This window comes from Melospiza melodia, chromosome 6 (assembly GCF_035770615.1).
Source record: "Melospiza melodia melodia isolate bMelMel2 chromosome 6, bMelMel2.pri, whole genome shotgun sequence".
Lineage (NCBI taxonomy): Eukaryota > Metazoa > Chordata > Aves > Passeriformes > Passerellidae > Melospiza > Melospiza melodia.
This window is the reverse complement of record NC_086199.1, coordinates 70,513,261-70,529,447: the sequence shown is the minus strand read 5'-3', so window position 1 is coordinate 70,529,447 and position 16,187 is coordinate 70,513,261. Positions and strand designations below refer to the sequence as shown.

The following is a 16,187-nucleotide window of genomic DNA, read 5'->3' as shown; positions in this document are numbered from 1 at the left end:
CACCCTTTCAGAGAGAGACAGGAGGAAGATGAAGGAGGAGTGAAGCAGGGGGGTATCGAGCAGCAGAGGCATGAGGGAAGAGGTTGGCATGAAAGGCCAGATGCTGTGAGGATCCAGGCAGGAGCAGGGGACTGGATCTTTGCTGGGACACATATTGGGCACTTGTGAAAAGTTTCCTGTTTATTGAAACCACTATACTTGGGAAAATTCACCTAGCATCAAGGTTAAGGAACAAAGAGGGAAGACCTCACTGATGCTTTTTTTCTTTTGTTGCACATAAAACCATGATGGATACTGAAAGGTTGCTTCTTGTGCTGAATTGTATATCTGCAAAATAAGGCGCTGTCTGAAAGAATATCCAGAAGCCAAATCACTGTAGATTTTGTCTTGATTTTCTGAGGCTCACACAGTCTTTATAGTTGCTTTGCAGCACTGGCCACCATGGCAGGGATGTAACTTCTTCTGCCACAGGAATCACTCACTTCCACCTGTGATTAAATTATGTTTAAATCTATTTAACATAATCAAATAATAATAAAAGCAATTAATTACACAGAAAGATAATTTAATCTTTGAATATGCTGGTAACATGGAGTTACATGTCTACAACTACATAACTCCTCAAGTTCTCCCTGCATCCAGAACAACCTGGCAAGGTGGCCATGCCATACCACACAGATGAAAGGTGACTTGGATTTATTTGTTCTCAGGAAAATCTATGGTGGTAAGGACTCGTTTATCTAAGAGTAAAAAGCCTGAGGAAACATTTGGAGGCTTAAGCTAGAGAATCCCTCTTTGCAGTGACTTGTTTGTTTGGTAACTGTATTTCTCTTCTACAACAGTTGTTGTTTTTTTTATGTTGTGTTTTGGGGTGGGGTTTTTTTGGGGCTTTTTTTGTTGGTGTTTTTTGGTTTTTGGTGGTTTTTTTGGGGTTTTTTTGGGTTTTTTTTTTGGTTTTTTTTTTTGTTTGTTTGTTTTTTGTTTGTTTTTTGTTTTTTTTTTTTTGAAAGGTCTGGATGTATCTGGAGCCTTTAAACTGAGCTCAGTTGCAGATCATGAATTTGAAGCAGGACACACTCAGCCCATCATTTCCCTTGTCCAGGGATGTCCAGAAAATGGATTCCAAAATCCACCAGCTTCTGCAGAGACCATTCCAATGCTGTGGTGCAGATGTCTGCTTGATCTCAGATGCAGGAGCTTTCACAGCAGGAGTTCAGGGCATAATAGGTTTCCTGGCTTTAAATGAACGTGGGATCTTTTCTTCTCAGAAGCTTCTCACATTGCTTGAGTACATGGTACCATGTATCTCCATATTTCAACTTCTTTTCACCAGCTACAGGGTCCTTGGCTGCTGGGCCTTGTTGTGGAGAAGTGCAGCTTGCAGAAGGGATAGCTGGAGAGCCAGGTGTTGAAAAGGGGTTTTCATTGGCTTCCTTTTATCCTTCAGCTATGATTTTCATCCCATGGTTGAAGTGACTGCCTGATGTCTGACCAGTCAGATATCCACCCTTATCTTTGGAAATACAGGGCTTTTACCCCTGGTTCACCAGCATCACATCTTCATTCTACCCCAGGATGGAGTTAATTCAGGTTACCCCAGTAGTGACAAATGGTCTGAGAGGCCTTACTGCTCTTTGTGGCCTAGGAAGGATTTCCCTACTCTCCAGAGACTCTAGTTTTTGCAGCTACACTGCTGAGGTGAAAATGGTACCCTCAGCATTGGAGCTGAAGATTAACTTCCTATCTGCTGCTTAGGGCACAGATTTTCCACTGAGATGTTGGCAGAAGGTCAGAAATCTGCATTCCAAGTTGGATTGCTTTGAAAACTGTCCTGGTGCAGAACCCTGTTCAGTCTGCTGCTTGCAAAACCCAACTTTTGCCCAGCCTGGCCACCGGAGAGAGTCCCAGCTCTTGCTCTCTCAAGATTTTATGTGAAAATCCTTCACATCCTTGAGTCACAAATCAGCTGGCCCAGACTTCGTTGCTCTGTTAAGTGCCCTTTACAAAGGCCCAAGGAATGAAAGCCACCAGTAATGTTTGGTATTAGCTGCATGCCTCAGCTTTTGGACATGAACAGAGTACAGCTCTTCCTCTTTCAAGGCCTGCTTTTCTTTATGGGTCTCCAGAGACCTGCCAGGGGACAAAATGTGAATTATCTCTGATTTTGGTCTCTGAGCTAAAGAGAAACAGTTTCAATGAGACAAATGAAGATGATTGTAAAGATAATTCAGACCTTTCCTCCTCCTCTGGTTATCTCCCAGAGCAGATTTCCTCTATCTACCAATGTGTCTTTCTTGATGCTTTCTTGCAAGATGCAGGAAAAAAAGGCCCATAATGGCATGGGCCTTACAAGCTGTGTAAGAGCAGAGATCTGCCAACTCTGGCAGCTTCAACTCCTTACTGGCCAGGGCCAGAAGCTTCCAAAAAAGATAGAAGAAATGGTGGAGTGGCATTTATTCCAATTTATTTTGGTTATTGAATAAACATTCCCATCCCACTGACTCATCCCAATGGCTTGAGCAGCAGCACCTCTCTAATTTATTTTAATTGTATTGAACTTTCATGTCTATTGCATTTCATGTCTTTTGGTGATAATGTGAAATGGTTTCACATCAGCATGGCAGTATAGTCACACAAGTCACACAGAATAAACTATTATTTCCTTTCACTTGCCCTGCCTGCTGTCACACTGTGCATCCCTCACCATTAAGCAGAATTTTTCTCTAAATTGCCCAGGCAGACATGCTGCACACAATTAAATCCATGTAGGGTTTTCCAGCGTAGATTCACCTCTGGATTTGCAGGGCTGGGCTGGGGATGCATCCCTGGGGTGTGCAGACATGGCTGTGGACACCCAGTTGTGTTCTGGCTGTGTGCCTGGGTGGGGAAGGAGAAAGGGTGGATGGGCTCTGCAAGGGCACACCTGGGTCGGAGTGGATCGGGCTAACATAGCAGATAGGGCCTTCCCAAAAATGATGGATTATATTTTCACACATAAGGACACAAAGTTCACATGAGGTCCCACTCCCAGATGCTACAGCAGCTGAAAGCCCCATCATGGTGTGGAGTTAGGGTGTCAGTGGGAGCCTGATGCAAACGCAGCTGAGGCTGCCATGTTCACACAAACAGGAAAAGCACTAATTCAGCCAAGACAGCAGAGATCTGGGGACAGAGATGACAATACAGCTTCTGTCTCTAAGGGCTACTGCTCGTGTGAAGTCTCTGCCTGGAGACTGACCTTGGCTTGGGAAGGAGTGAAGAAGAGGAAGAGATCCCTGCCAGCTTGCCCAGGGATACCTGCATTTCCACGGAGAACAGCGCCTACACATCTCTGTTTGAACACAACCCGGCTGCCACCACAATGGCTTGGAAATAACGCTGGCTTTGTTTTGTAGCAAGCAGGTTTTGTCTTCAGTTCTCCAAGCTCAAAAAAAGCCTAGCAGGACAAGCTTTTTATTTACCTTTCACAAACTCCTAGAAATTTGCCCCAAATCTTCTGCCAAATGAGGGTTGCAGCCGATCCAAACGTTTCATCCTGAGAGAGTTGTGTCCAGTTCTGCGTATGGTTTAAGTCCTGCTCTAATTTTTTTTTTTTTTTTTTATCAGAGTCAGCTGCAAGGCAGTTGTAAGCCAAAGGAAATTTGGGACATTCATTGCATATGTAGCATACACACAGCAAAAGCATGCTGAAAGGCAGAGGCATTCCTTTTTATCCTCCAGGGTGCCACTGCTGGGAGGAGAGGTGCTCCTATCTCTCCAGATTCAGCTAGCCACATGCCATAGGCAGACCATGTACTGTAGCTGCTCTCCACCCTAGGCCAGCAGAGCCTGTTTTGCCCAAGGAGAGGCTGCTATTTCCCCTCTCCTCCCTAGCACATGCATACCTGCTCTGAACCTGGCACCCAGCTACCAGGTGGTAGGAGATTACACAAATGGCCACACCGCTGTGGCCATGCTGCAATGCCACTTGTCTTGTGAATCACCTCAGCCTGGGTTGTGTACTGCCCGTGGTGCTGTGTGCCAGCTGCTAATCCCATTTAGCTGAACACACTGGTGCCAGGTATGGAGACACCAGTGTCCATGACTTTAGCAGCACTCAAACCCCTCCATTGGGGCCACTGGGAAACCCAGTCACAGGCTAGCAGATTTCAACTTTCCACATACCTTTTACTCGCTTTTCATTCTTTCAGGGGCATAAGCTTTTAAGTTAAAGACTTAAGTCGCCCTCCTCCCCTGTGCCTGGTGCCTCCCAAGATTCTCCCCAATGAACTGCGGGCGTGTGAACTCTGAGCTGGTATTACACTTCTGCAGTCTCGGCCACGAAACTTCCATGCGGTCTGTGTCGTGCACTTTTTTTAACAGCATCACCGGCTCCGTCAGCTTTGTCCCCCCTGCCTGGGTTGTAGGGCAGGAGGGGGTGACTCCAGGAAGCCTTCCTGCCTGCCAGGGAGGTTTCGGCGAGCCGCGGGAGCCGCGTGTGCGGCGCTGTGCCGGGCGCTGCCCGTGCCGGCGTGCCGGGCTGAGCGGGGCCGGCCCGCGCCGCTCCGTCCTAACCCTGCACTCCTCCCGCGCGCCGCGCCGCGCCGCTGCCAGCCGCCTCCCATTGGCCGCCTCCCGGCGCCGCCGGCCAATGGGCGGCCGCGGCTGCGGGCCGTTGGAAGCGCGCCGCGGCGACCGTTAAACCGCCGCCGCCGTGCCCGCGCGGCCGGGCTGCCCTGAGGGGCTGCGGCTCCTCGGCCGCGGCTGCCCCGCCGCTGCTGCGCCCGGCTGGGCGCCGCGCCCGCCACCGCCCTCCCCCGGCCGTGCCTTGAGCCGCCGACGGTCCCTCCTAGCTCCTGTGGCGCCTAGCGCTGGAAATTGTAAATCCAGGCCCTTGGCACGGATGCGCGGTGCAAGGAGGTTTCCACAGCGAGTTGTGCCTGTGCCTTGCAGGGACAAGAGCAGGCTCAGGGGAGAACTTATCACTCTCTACAACTCCCTGGAAGGAGTTTGTGGCCAGGTGGAGGTCTGCCTCTTCTCCCAGGCAACTAGAGACAGGATGAGAGGATGTAGTCTTAAACTGCAGGTTTAGGTTGAACATTAGCAAGAATCTATACAGAAAAAGGGTGATTAGACGTTGGAATGGACTGCCCAGAGAGGTAGTGGAGTCACCATCCCTGGAGGTGTTTAAGGAAGGACTGGCTGTGGCATTTGTTGCTATGTTCCCGTTGACATGGTGTTCAGTCATAGCTTAGATTCAGTGATTTCAGAGGTCTTTTCCCACCTAAGTGGTTCTGTGATTCTATGATTCTACAGACAGCAGCAAATTCTGGGTCTAGTTCCAGATCAGGTTCAGTCGAACCCTGCCACCCTGGGGTGTCTGGTATGTTTGGTCCACAATACGTGCCAAGGTTGTGATGCTGAAAGTAGTCACAGGTGACTTGGGCATTGATGCAGTTCCTAGGAAAGACAGAGTGCGGCCACTCAGGATGTGGTCCTGCTGCTGGAGGGGAATGACAGTGGCATTCACAGGCAGTTTGGCCTTTGGGGCTTTGGCCATGCCACACAGAGAAGCAGCAACAGCAAGGGGGTAGTAGGTCAGTGGCAAGCTGCTCAGGCACACCAGGGGCCTGCGTGGACCAGGCATGGATCAGCAGGGACCTGTGATATGTGAGGTACAAGAGCAACATGGATTCAGGATAGAGAAGCAGAGTGGTGGCAGCCAAGGGGTGGTTGGATGATCACTTGTGCCCCTTGGGGTACACATGCACTATCTGGCTGTGTGGAGAAGTGTGCATAGCATTTGTCTCTCCTGTCTGAATCTTATTAACACAGTTGAGAACTTCACTTTCATAAGGTCTAAAATTCTCTGCATTTTAAAGAGAGCAGAAGGACTGTCTGGAGTGTATGGGCTCTTCTTTCCTGGAATGTAAAGAAAACCTCAGCTGTGCAGCTGGAGTGCAGGGGGCTTCATTCCTTAGTGAAAGCAGAGAAGGGAAATGCAGATGTCACAGCTGGGATGGGAGATTTATCTTGGCAAGCAAAGAGGAAAAAATTTTCAAAAGAAAAGAGAAAACTCAGAAGAATCCCCTCCCCATTTTAACTGCTTGCCAGCACGAGCAGAACCTCCAACCTGCAAAGGCCTTTCGTCTCCTGGGCCTGGGCTGCTGCCCAGCTGGATTTAGCCCCTCGCTGCTTTCTTTTTGGAGCGAGACTGTTGTGGTGGGATGAGAGAGGCTGTGAGAACCAGGCTGATCCTGAAGGAAGATTGTGTCCAAACAACTCAGCTGGAGGTGGGAAGGGGAAAGTCACAGTCAAAGAATGGAAACATGAAAGGGAAAAGAAGGGACAGATGCAGCCAGGATGAATCCAGAGACGTGGATCCAGGGGGAGGAAGTCATCACCTCCTCAGCCATACATGGTGCCGCTGGGCTACAAGAGTGCTACCTTAAGGCATCTCATGTGCAACTGGGCATGGGAGAAGGCTTTGTGCCTCAGTCTCTCCTTGAGGCCTCCAGAGTTCTAACACCATCTCTGGGTGGGGGTATATGTAGAGCTTGCATTTGGATGTCTGGATGCCTTGCATTAGCTCCCAAGATAACTGTTGTACAACAGGAAAGGGTGTTTGAATGAGAAGTGCACGCACGCACATACAGTGTGCTATTTAGACAACCCTAAGCATGAGGTCAGGATGAAAACATGTGGTGGAAATATGTTTGGAAGAGTCAGTGCCTGTGTCGATCACCAGGAGTGGGAGGGAGCAGAAGCCAGGAGCTGACAGATTCTCACTCTCTCCCCATGCCTGAGGTGGCCTCAGTTGAGCAGATTCTACTGTGGCACCCGGGTAAGGCTCTCTGTAGGGCCTAGAGATGCAATGCTTGTTGCCTCCCCATACTGGCTCATCCTCTTTGGGCGCTGCCTCCCTCTCCTCCTAGAGTTTGAGGGGGACAGGCAGCCAGAAATCAGGCTTGGATCAGGAAATTCAGCACATCCCCGCCATTGCATTTCTGTCCCTTGGCTGCCCCCTCCCTGACCGCTCACTGGTAATACAGCTTTGGAAACACATCTCGTGCTATTTCTTGGCTTTGGAGCATACTTAGAAGAAGAAGGAAGGAGAGTGTGAAAGGGAGGGGAAGATAACAGGAGGGAATAATGCAAAATGAGACTGTGCTGTGAGCTTTGTATCCCATCTGGAAACTGTTTTCCCTCAGTACGCTGCACACCCACTCCCTCTAGGCCAGGATGGTAAGGGTCAAGTTTCCCAGTTGACTGGTCTCCCTTGCTAAAGCCCGACCCATCTGCATGAAAGCTACTTCAAATGTCTGAAAGGAGACTCTCAACAGTTGCTGAGCCCTTCATTGTCACAATTAGAAACTCTTGGCCATTCTTCTGAGGAGCAGGAGCTGGCTGATCTCAGCCTGGTTGGAAGGCACTCTCGAGGAGCTTTGGTCTTGAAGAAGCTGTGAGAGGACGAGGCTGCTATGCTTGTGAATCTCTGTCTATCCCACCTTCATTCACACCCAAGTTCCATGGACTCTTTCTTGAACCTTCCCTGGTCCGCTGAGATCTTCACTGCCATTGCATTGGCAAAAGTCTCCCCGAAGCCCAGCCTAGTCTTGTCATTTAGTGGCAGCACATGAAGACCTTTAGCTGTGCTGAACCCCAACCTGGGAATGGAGGGCTAGTGACCAGCCAGCACCTTCCATTCCAGCCAGCAAGGATAAAGCTGCTATCCATTTGGTCAGGTGATAAACCTGCTTCTATTCATTGCTCAGAAGCTTGGAGCATTGACCCTGCCATGTGCTAGTGTGATGTGCACAGCCCCGAGTCACCATTTCCCAGTTCCCTGAACCCTCTCTCGCACATGCAAAGGAGAAGTAGAGCTGAAGCTTTCTCTAAGTTTTGCCAGATAAGTGCAGAATTAGGCTGGGTGGGACAAAATTTGCATATTCTGCATTAACAGGCTCAAGCTAAACTAAATAGAAGTGGTTTTGATGCCATCTAGCCAAAATAAACTCTGGGTTGCTCCTCAGTGTGTCCATCACAGTTGGATCTTGACAAGAGGTCACTCTTTCTTCTTACCATGTGGTTGCATGCACCACTGTCTTATACAAATTAGAAGTCTAAAATTAACAATACCTGTTGACTTCAGAAGAGAAACAGTCAACCCAAGAGCCCCAGTAGTCTTCCTGGGATGTGGTGACAGCTTCCTGCTGGTCCCATAGTTTCCATTATGGGTATAGCCAGCTACAAACCCATGTTATTATTTTTGTTTGCTTTACTCTTCCTTCTGCTGTTTTCCTCTGCCTCTTGCCACCTTCTTTGAGTAAAACAACAATCTCCAGCTCTGTGTCAGGTCTAGGTGCTCTCCCTCCTTGAGGGTTTTGGATCCTTGGTGCCCCCTTTGATAAAAACTATATTTATGGCCAATCCCATGGGCTAGCTCCCTTCTCTCCATCAGCTGTGTTTGGAGATGTTGGACTGGTATATGTGTGAGTGGTGAGAGCTGAAACGGGCTGCTTTGATGAGAAGGCTTTGCCAGTATTTAGGAGGATAAGACCCAGAAGCCCAGAGTGGGGTAGATTCCACAACATTTCTGGATTCCCAGAGAGGGGTGCAAGTTTCATTCTCTGCCCATCACCCATGTTTTTCCTCCACTGTGCAGTAGGTCTCTGTCTCTTGGGAGAGAATGGTCTCTTGGGGACTTGAACTCCTGCACCTCTGGGAGAACAGTGTTGCCTTCATCCTCATTTCCAAACAGTGAGATCTTCCACGAGCAAGTCTGCTGTGTGGTGTCTAACATAACGAGAAACCTGAAATTACTCTTGCCAATGTTGGTGCCTGTGTTAAGGCTCTGATACTCAGTCCCTTGCACTCGTTACTCATCTCTCACCCCTCAGCAGCTGCTGGGGTGATTTTTTTTTTTGTTTCGGAATGGAGCCAGAGGCGCATCTCCGCCTCTTTCCTCTAGGTAGGTTTGTCCAACAATAGAGAGATTGTTGACTGACCAAGGGATCGTTGTTCTAAATGTGGGTGGGATGCCACGAAAAGATAATCTGTGTAACTACTGCACAGATGCATTTTCTTGACTGTCTTCAATCCCACCTCTGCCTTTGTTAATGCACAGTTGTGAAAGAAATTGGAAGCACATGGCAGTGTCACAGACAGCTCTCCCCACAGTTGTCCATCTAGCTCTGCTTCTCTTCCATGGCTACACAGTGGTTCTAGTTTTCAGAGTTACAACATGAAATATGATTTGAGCCCAGCTCTGCTGTGTTGTGGTGCATTAGGAGCCAGCACTCTGAATCTCTTCAGTTTTCTGTGGTTCTCGCCCTTACCATAAGGCTATCGTGTTCACATCCTGTGTTTGCTTGTGTTGTTTAGAGAGCACAAGACAAAGAACAGCTGTTACATGAGCAGGCGCTCTCTGGGGTTAATGCTCAGGACTCCAAACTCTATCTTTCTATGCTGTAGGATAGAACAAAACCTGGTTTTCCAGTGCATTTTAGATAACTATCTAACCCAGTTCCATCTGCTGACTCAGCTCCCTCTGAAGTTACATTCCCCACAGATGGTAGGTGTTTTCTGTTACTTGATTCAACTGCAAAAATGTTCCTAGGCAACTTAGAAATGGCTGGGTGGATTTTACCAAACTACCCCACCAAATCTGCTTCTGCTATGGGAACAAGTGGAGAAAACTTTAGCCCAGACATTGCAGGGAGGGCCTCAACACTAGGATTTAGCATGAGTGTGCCTTCTCCACCCTACTGGCACATGCAGTGTCTGGTCTCCAGGGAAGCCTTGGATGGGGCTGTCACCCCAGGCAGTCAGAGGACAGGTGGGAAGGAAGTAAATGGAGAGAAACCTCATGTCAGGCAGAATGCAGGTGGCAGGGACTCCACCCCCACTTCCAGCATGCTGTGTAAGCATCTGAGGTTTTAAATGGAGCAGCTGAAGGATGATGTTGGAGGGTGAAAGACACTGACATATTGGAGATTGCTGGCCCTTACCATTTGCCTCCCCCACTTGGTGGGAAGTGTGGGTCTGTTCATCTAGAGCCATTCACTCCCCAGCCTCACTCCAAAGCTCTGCCAGGCAGTGGAATGTTGACAGAGTGGTACTGTGCTCAGGTAAAACAAATATACCTTCCAGTAGGAGCAGGAACCTACAGACTCCAGTATCCGGGGTCCTCTGGCCACCTCCTGCCTCAGTCCTAGCACTGGGGAAAGAAAGGACTGCACACACCCTGTGCTCCTCTAGAAGCCAGGCTCTCTGCTGAGCTGAGCTCTCACTCTGGAATTCATTGGCATTCATGTCTCCACTCCAGGACCTACGTGGTCTCTCCCACTCTCATTCATACCCTGTGGCTCTTGGTATTTCAGTATACTGCTTTCAATGCCTTTCTGCCCACCGAGATGCTTTTCCAGGCAGGGGGTGGGGGGACAGACCCAGTCTGACTCTACTGAGCTCTCTCCAGTTCATTTAAGTTACACAGTTCTGTCTGTGTAATATAGTCACTTGAATCTATCTGTCTTTTCTTTCCTCTCCCTGAGCCAGAAGCCTCAATCTGCCAACAAATGGGATAATTTTTCAGCTGGTGTTTGGCAGCCATCATTTTTCTCCCTGCCCAACCAATGCTTTGTTGTAGCAAATGGAAAAGTTAGTGATTTGACTTCTGAATAGGAGGATATGCCTCAAAGGAAGAAGGTTCCCTGTAGCATCAGGAGCTCAGCTCTGCAGCAGCACTGGCCAGATTTACTGACTGTTACTGGAATGATTAGTGGAATGATTGTTTGTTGTTAACAGCCCATCTGTAGTGTTTAAACTTCATCGGGGAGCTGAATTTCACAGGCATTATCTGGCTGAAGTACAGCCTCATATGGTCTACAGAGGGGCTGTTAAATCCCAGAGGAAATTAAATACAACAGGGGGCCTTCCTGTTATGTTGATCCAACTGATCTTTTTTCTCTGATAGAAATCAGCAGCTGGATTGATATCCTCTGGGGCATCAATGTGCCTATTGCTGTTGGCAGAGAACATGAAAAAGTGTCTGTCACTAAGGACAGGTGCTGAAGACCATGACTTTGTGCCACACTTACATTTTATCATCACAGGAATCTCTTTCTTGTATTCTATTCATTTTGTTGTCACAGTGAGATGATGTTTATAAGACACAGATAGATACTCACAAAGGAATGGGAGATAAGATGATGTAGAAAAGTTTCATGCGTGTTTGTGGCATAGATAAACATGCAGTGATGTACAGCACAACATCCCTTTCTATCTTATTTCGAGCTGTTTAGTCAGACTGATGGAGGTGAGGAATAGGAATTGATGCTGAGGTTTGACTCTCAGTGTGGAGGAAGGCTCTCAGATCCCTCTTGGAGTTGACACTAATGCTCTTTCTCCCTCTGTCTTTCCTTAGCATTTCTCAGAGAACCTGGATCACTTCTCTGACAACATGGAGGATTTCTCCAATGACCTCTTCAGCAGTTTCTTCGATGACCCAGTACTGGCTGAGAAGAACCCTCTGCTGGACATGGACCTGGATCCACCCACTCCAGGCATCCAGGCAGAGCACAGCTATTCCCTCAGTGGAGACTCTGCTCCCCAGAGCCCCCTTGTGCCTGTCAAGACTGAAGATAATGCTAACGGTGAGCGTGAGATGTGCACACGGCTCAGCTTTGGGCACATCTGTTAGCAGAGGCTCTGGCTGGCTTTCATATAGAAGGACAAACTGGCTATTCCTTGGACTTGCACATGTCCAATACAGGGAAGAATTTGATTTGCTGTTGTCAAATACAGCCACATTTTTCCCTTCCATTTGTGCTGTGATAGTCACATTACTCCTTTGCTGGGCTTACTGCTATTTACAAGGATGGTAATTGGCTGTGGCTTAGTGTGCTGCCAGCTTCTGGCAAGCAACAGGCAATGTCTTTTTAGGACCCTGCAAACTTGGGTGTGGATGCCCTAGATCCAGCTCTGTTTTGGCATCAGGAAGCAGGGTTTTGGCTTGCACATAGGAAGCATGAGTCTCTGGCTGAAACCAGTGCTGGTACATGTGGAAAGCTAAGTGCCTTCTTTACCAGCAGATCTTTTAGCAGGAGACAGAGGGGAACAGTCATTTCCAAACTTATTTTTAAAACAATTCATTTCAGGATAATTTATGATGGCTGGGTATTTTTAGAACTGTCCTTGCAGAGAGTCCTGTAATTTGTGGGATTGTGTGGGTGTCCCAACAGCTGATGGACACCAGGCTGCCTGAAAAAGCAGTGGCACAGGCTCAGTATACACAGAAGACAGCTATTCCTTTGAGCAACAGTAAGACCTGGGACAGAGGCTTCCTCTCATGACTAGGAATGATCCCAGCTTTCTGGTACAAACACCAAGGCACAACCATCTGCCACATTCCTTAGGGGCATCTCAGAGAGATGCTGGGAGAGAGGTTTATGGCAATCCAAGCAACTCTGCTTTAGTACCAAAAAAGCTTTCAATTTGCATTTCTTTTTCCTTAGTTTCAACCCTGGTACAGTCTTGGAGGGGGCAACTAACAAAAAAAAAAAACCTCAAACCATCATGAACAAAAAACCACAGCTTTCTTTTGCCCCTGAAAATGAATGGGAGGAGATGAGAATGAGAGAAGCCAAAAGAATGCGTTTGTAGAAAGCAGTGAGATGAAGACTGCCAGCATGAAGCTATCTCAAGAGCTCCTTTCTGAGACACTCAGCACCACTTCTCCTTCTCTCCACTGTGTCTGCACGTGCCCTTCCTTCAGCTGTTATGTCTCAAAGGCAAGATCATGACTGTCTTGAATGGAGTGTCACACTGACCCTTGAGCAGAGGCCAGCATAGGGTGTCCAGTGCATAAACCAGGAGAGTTTGAGATGGGCCTGGCACTTCTCTCTGAGAGTGCAGATCAGTTTTATAAGGGAGTAAGGCCTGGCATTACAATGGCAGGCATAGGATCCATGCACCCAGTCCTGCAGCTAGATAATTCAGCTCATCTTTCCAGGGCTTTTTTGGCTCATAATTGCATGTGAGTCATATTCTAGTGAAACCCTGAGTCAGGTCCAGTATTTGCAACACTGTGCAGTCCTTTTGGCACAGCTCCATCCAGTCTCAATCCTTTTAGACATTCAGTTCCAATTAATTACCCAGAAATGTTTTTTCTTTAACATTAAGCAAGCTCTGCTCATTCTACAGAGCTCCTCAGGAATGCCCCTGCTCTGTCTAGGCTTGGAGCTGGCTGAAGCTTGCTTTTTATCAGCTTTCTCGCAGCTTTTCTGCAGATCTCCAAAACTCTTCCAAATCCTGCCCCTTCCCACATGGTTCCCACTAACACAGACTAACACAGGCCAGCTAGGGCAAGCCACTGGGTGCATTGTGGCCCTGCTTATCAGTGGAGTCTGCTTTCCAGATGGCTTGTGCATACTGATTGGCTGCTTCATCCCTCAGTACCAGCCCTGAGTTTTGCAGGGTGTGATTTGATGCCAGGAGCAGGGAGAGCCAGGGTTGTGCAGAACTGTGAGCACTGGACCAGCCTCAGGTTAGTGCCTACCCTCCTGTACAGATCCTGCTTTCTCACTGCTCTTTGCCTCCTGAACCCTGGGCAGCTACAGATATCTCTCAGCCACATTTCTTCCCAGTAGGTACAGAGCATCTACAGAATATCTAGAGCAGAGGATGAGTGTCTGGGCATGCCTCATCCACCAACTTAGAGTGAAATCTGCAGTGTTACAGTGTTACCTCTGAAATATCCTCGCAGGCAGCAGAACCTAGATGCCTCTACAAAAGATGCCTACTCCTCAGTCCCTCATTGACCCTCTGATGGCTTATTTGTCTCTGATTCTGTAACCCAATCACTCCCCAGAAGAATCTCCGAGGGTGGGAAAGAGACCAGGGTCAGAATGTAGACAGGAAATGGGAGGACGGCACATACTTATTTGGGTGTCTGCTCCTTGGCCTGTCTGGACTGACAGCACTGGAGGCTGCTCTCTCACTGAGTCAAGTCTGGTCAGGGAGAGCCCTTGGTGGTCTGCTCTCCCTTGTCTGGTAACTTGCTTCAGCAGCAGCCCTCACAGAAAGATACCCCACACATCTGAGAAAAAGAGAAATGCAGATCTTTGCAACAAAAAAGATGAGGAGGAAAAGGCTTCAAATGACAGTAAGGAACTAACTACAGAGTAGTCAGCAGGCAAAATGTTCCCACGGTGGGCATTACAAAACCACAGAAGAGTTTAAATGGAGGATGCTGTGAACTCTTCAGCACTTTTCAAAGGGGTAGGTTCAAGTGAATCATCTATCAGGATTGACATAGGTTTAGTTGAACTTGCCTAGAGCAGTAGGATAGACTGAAAGATCTCTCAAGGTCCCTCATTTCTGTGAAAGGCAGAAGTCAGTCCAAATTTTCTGGATACAAACACCGGTGGCTGTGTGACACTTTGCCTACTTCCATCAGAAGGGGTTTGTCTGCATACCAGGGTAACTAGGACTTCACTACTTGCTTTGGGTTCAGTGTCCTTAGCAGGACAGAGAAAACACAATCCACTCTGTGTCTGCTCAGTAGGCTCTGTGTTGTCTCAGCTGTACAGTGCACGCCTGCCTGAGATGCTGCCTGATGACATTAGCCCTGCTGCATTGTGGGAAGCTCTAGAAAGCAATCCAGCAGCACTGAGAGCAGCACTCACAGCTGAGACACACAGACAGCAGCCACAGGATCTGCCTCTGTGCTTGACAACGTCCAGTCACAGAGGCAGCTGGAAGGAATGAACATCTGCTAGAGAGACTTGCTGGGCAGAAATAAGAGGTGCTAGACCAAAGACAGGAAAACAACATATTCCATTGGCAAGGCCAACACTGTGTTATCATATAGAATTCTTGTCTGGGCTTTAACACCACTCTGTCCAAGCAAAGGCCAGAGGCAGGATTCTGCCCTGGCCTCTCCTGAAAACAGAGGCTGAGTAGGGCAAAGACAATGTTAACGTGTGTTTAAGTTAGATCAGATGGCAGCTCCCATGTCAACAGCTGCTTGTTTGTACTCTTCTTTGTGCAGGCTTTTCTGGAGCAGAGAAAGACCTTTCTCCCTCTCTCCTCTTGCCAGGACATCTTCTGGACTGAGGCCTGCACTGCAGAACTGTTCTGGGCAGCAGACAGCTAGGCAACATCCCTGGGCCTGACTGAGAGTGTTGCATGCAGAGAGCAGTGCAGAGAGGTTACAGAGTGAGTCAGACTGTGGCCTTGTGGAGGCAACTGGAGCTCTCTCTGGTGACACACTTAGCAATAGTCTGTCCTATGTCAAGCCAAATGTATTTTTACTTGTCAGATAAAAAGGGAAAGGGAATGGATGAGGATTAGGAAGGAGGGTGCAAGGCTGCAGGCCGGCTGGGAGTAGCCTTTTGGCAGGCTGAAGTATTTGAAGAGCAAAGACTGAAAGTTTAGAGCAGAGCCCAGGCAGCTCTCCTGCCCAGCAGTCCTTTTCCCATCTGCATGGGAAGTAGAGATCCCAGATGGGCAAGCCAGGCTCACACCACAGATGTGCATGGGACAGAGCAGGCAGGAGGCAAGGGGAGCATGTCCCCACGGCTCCATTCATTTCTCTTCAGACATTCCCTTTCCCTCACTGGTGCTTCTTGTCCCTGCCAGCAATGGCAGCAGGGTACAGCTGTGGACAGCAGTCCCCTGAGCAGCTCAGGGTAGAGAAGAGAGTCTCAGAGGTGAGACTGAGGGGAGCAGCTGTGGAAGCAGCCTCACAAGCAGGTGCAGCAGTGGGCTTCCTTCCACAGAAATAGACCTCCTTCCTCTTCTGTCATGCAGCAAAGCCCTGGTACTTGGCACAACATCATCAGGTGGCCAAAGCAGCATTGCCAGCCTTTCACTGTCATCATGCTTGCTCTCTCACCAGCTCACCAGCACAGAGATGGTGCTATTCTTGGTAAATCGCCTGGCAGATCTGTGATGCTGGCCATGCTGCCTATGGAGCAACAGCCCAGCATCCTCCTCTCACTGAACCCTAAATATAAATAAGCTCCAGAGGATGAGACCTAGACATTACTGGGGGGAGAAACCCTGCAATTGTCCTCCAGAGCTTGGGCTGTACAGTCAGAGCCCAGCAGAGACACAATTCCTCTATCTCTGTCCTGTCTGCTCCCCACACACTGGGGAGCACACACTGGGGGTTCATTCCCTTTTGTACTCTGTGTTGTGTACAC

General features: G+C 48.7%; 1 protein-coding gene across 5 annotated transcripts in view; it reads left to right on the top strand.

Moving 5' to 3' along the window:
• The window catches only part of CREB3L1 (cAMP responsive element binding protein 3 like 1), a 63,354-nt gene that overhangs the window by 30,782 nt on the left and 16,385 nt on the right, over positions 1–16,187 (top strand). For all 5 annotated transcript variants that reach the window (XM_063158996.1, XM_063158994.1, XM_063158995.1 and 2 more), the window contains exon 2: positions 11,405–11,633. In XM_063158996.1, the coding sequence (XP_063015066.1) occupies positions 11,441–11,633 (193 nt within the window). In that variant the 5' untranslated portion in view covers positions 11,405–11,440. The remainder of the gene's footprint in view (positions 1–11,404; positions 11,634–16,187) is intronic.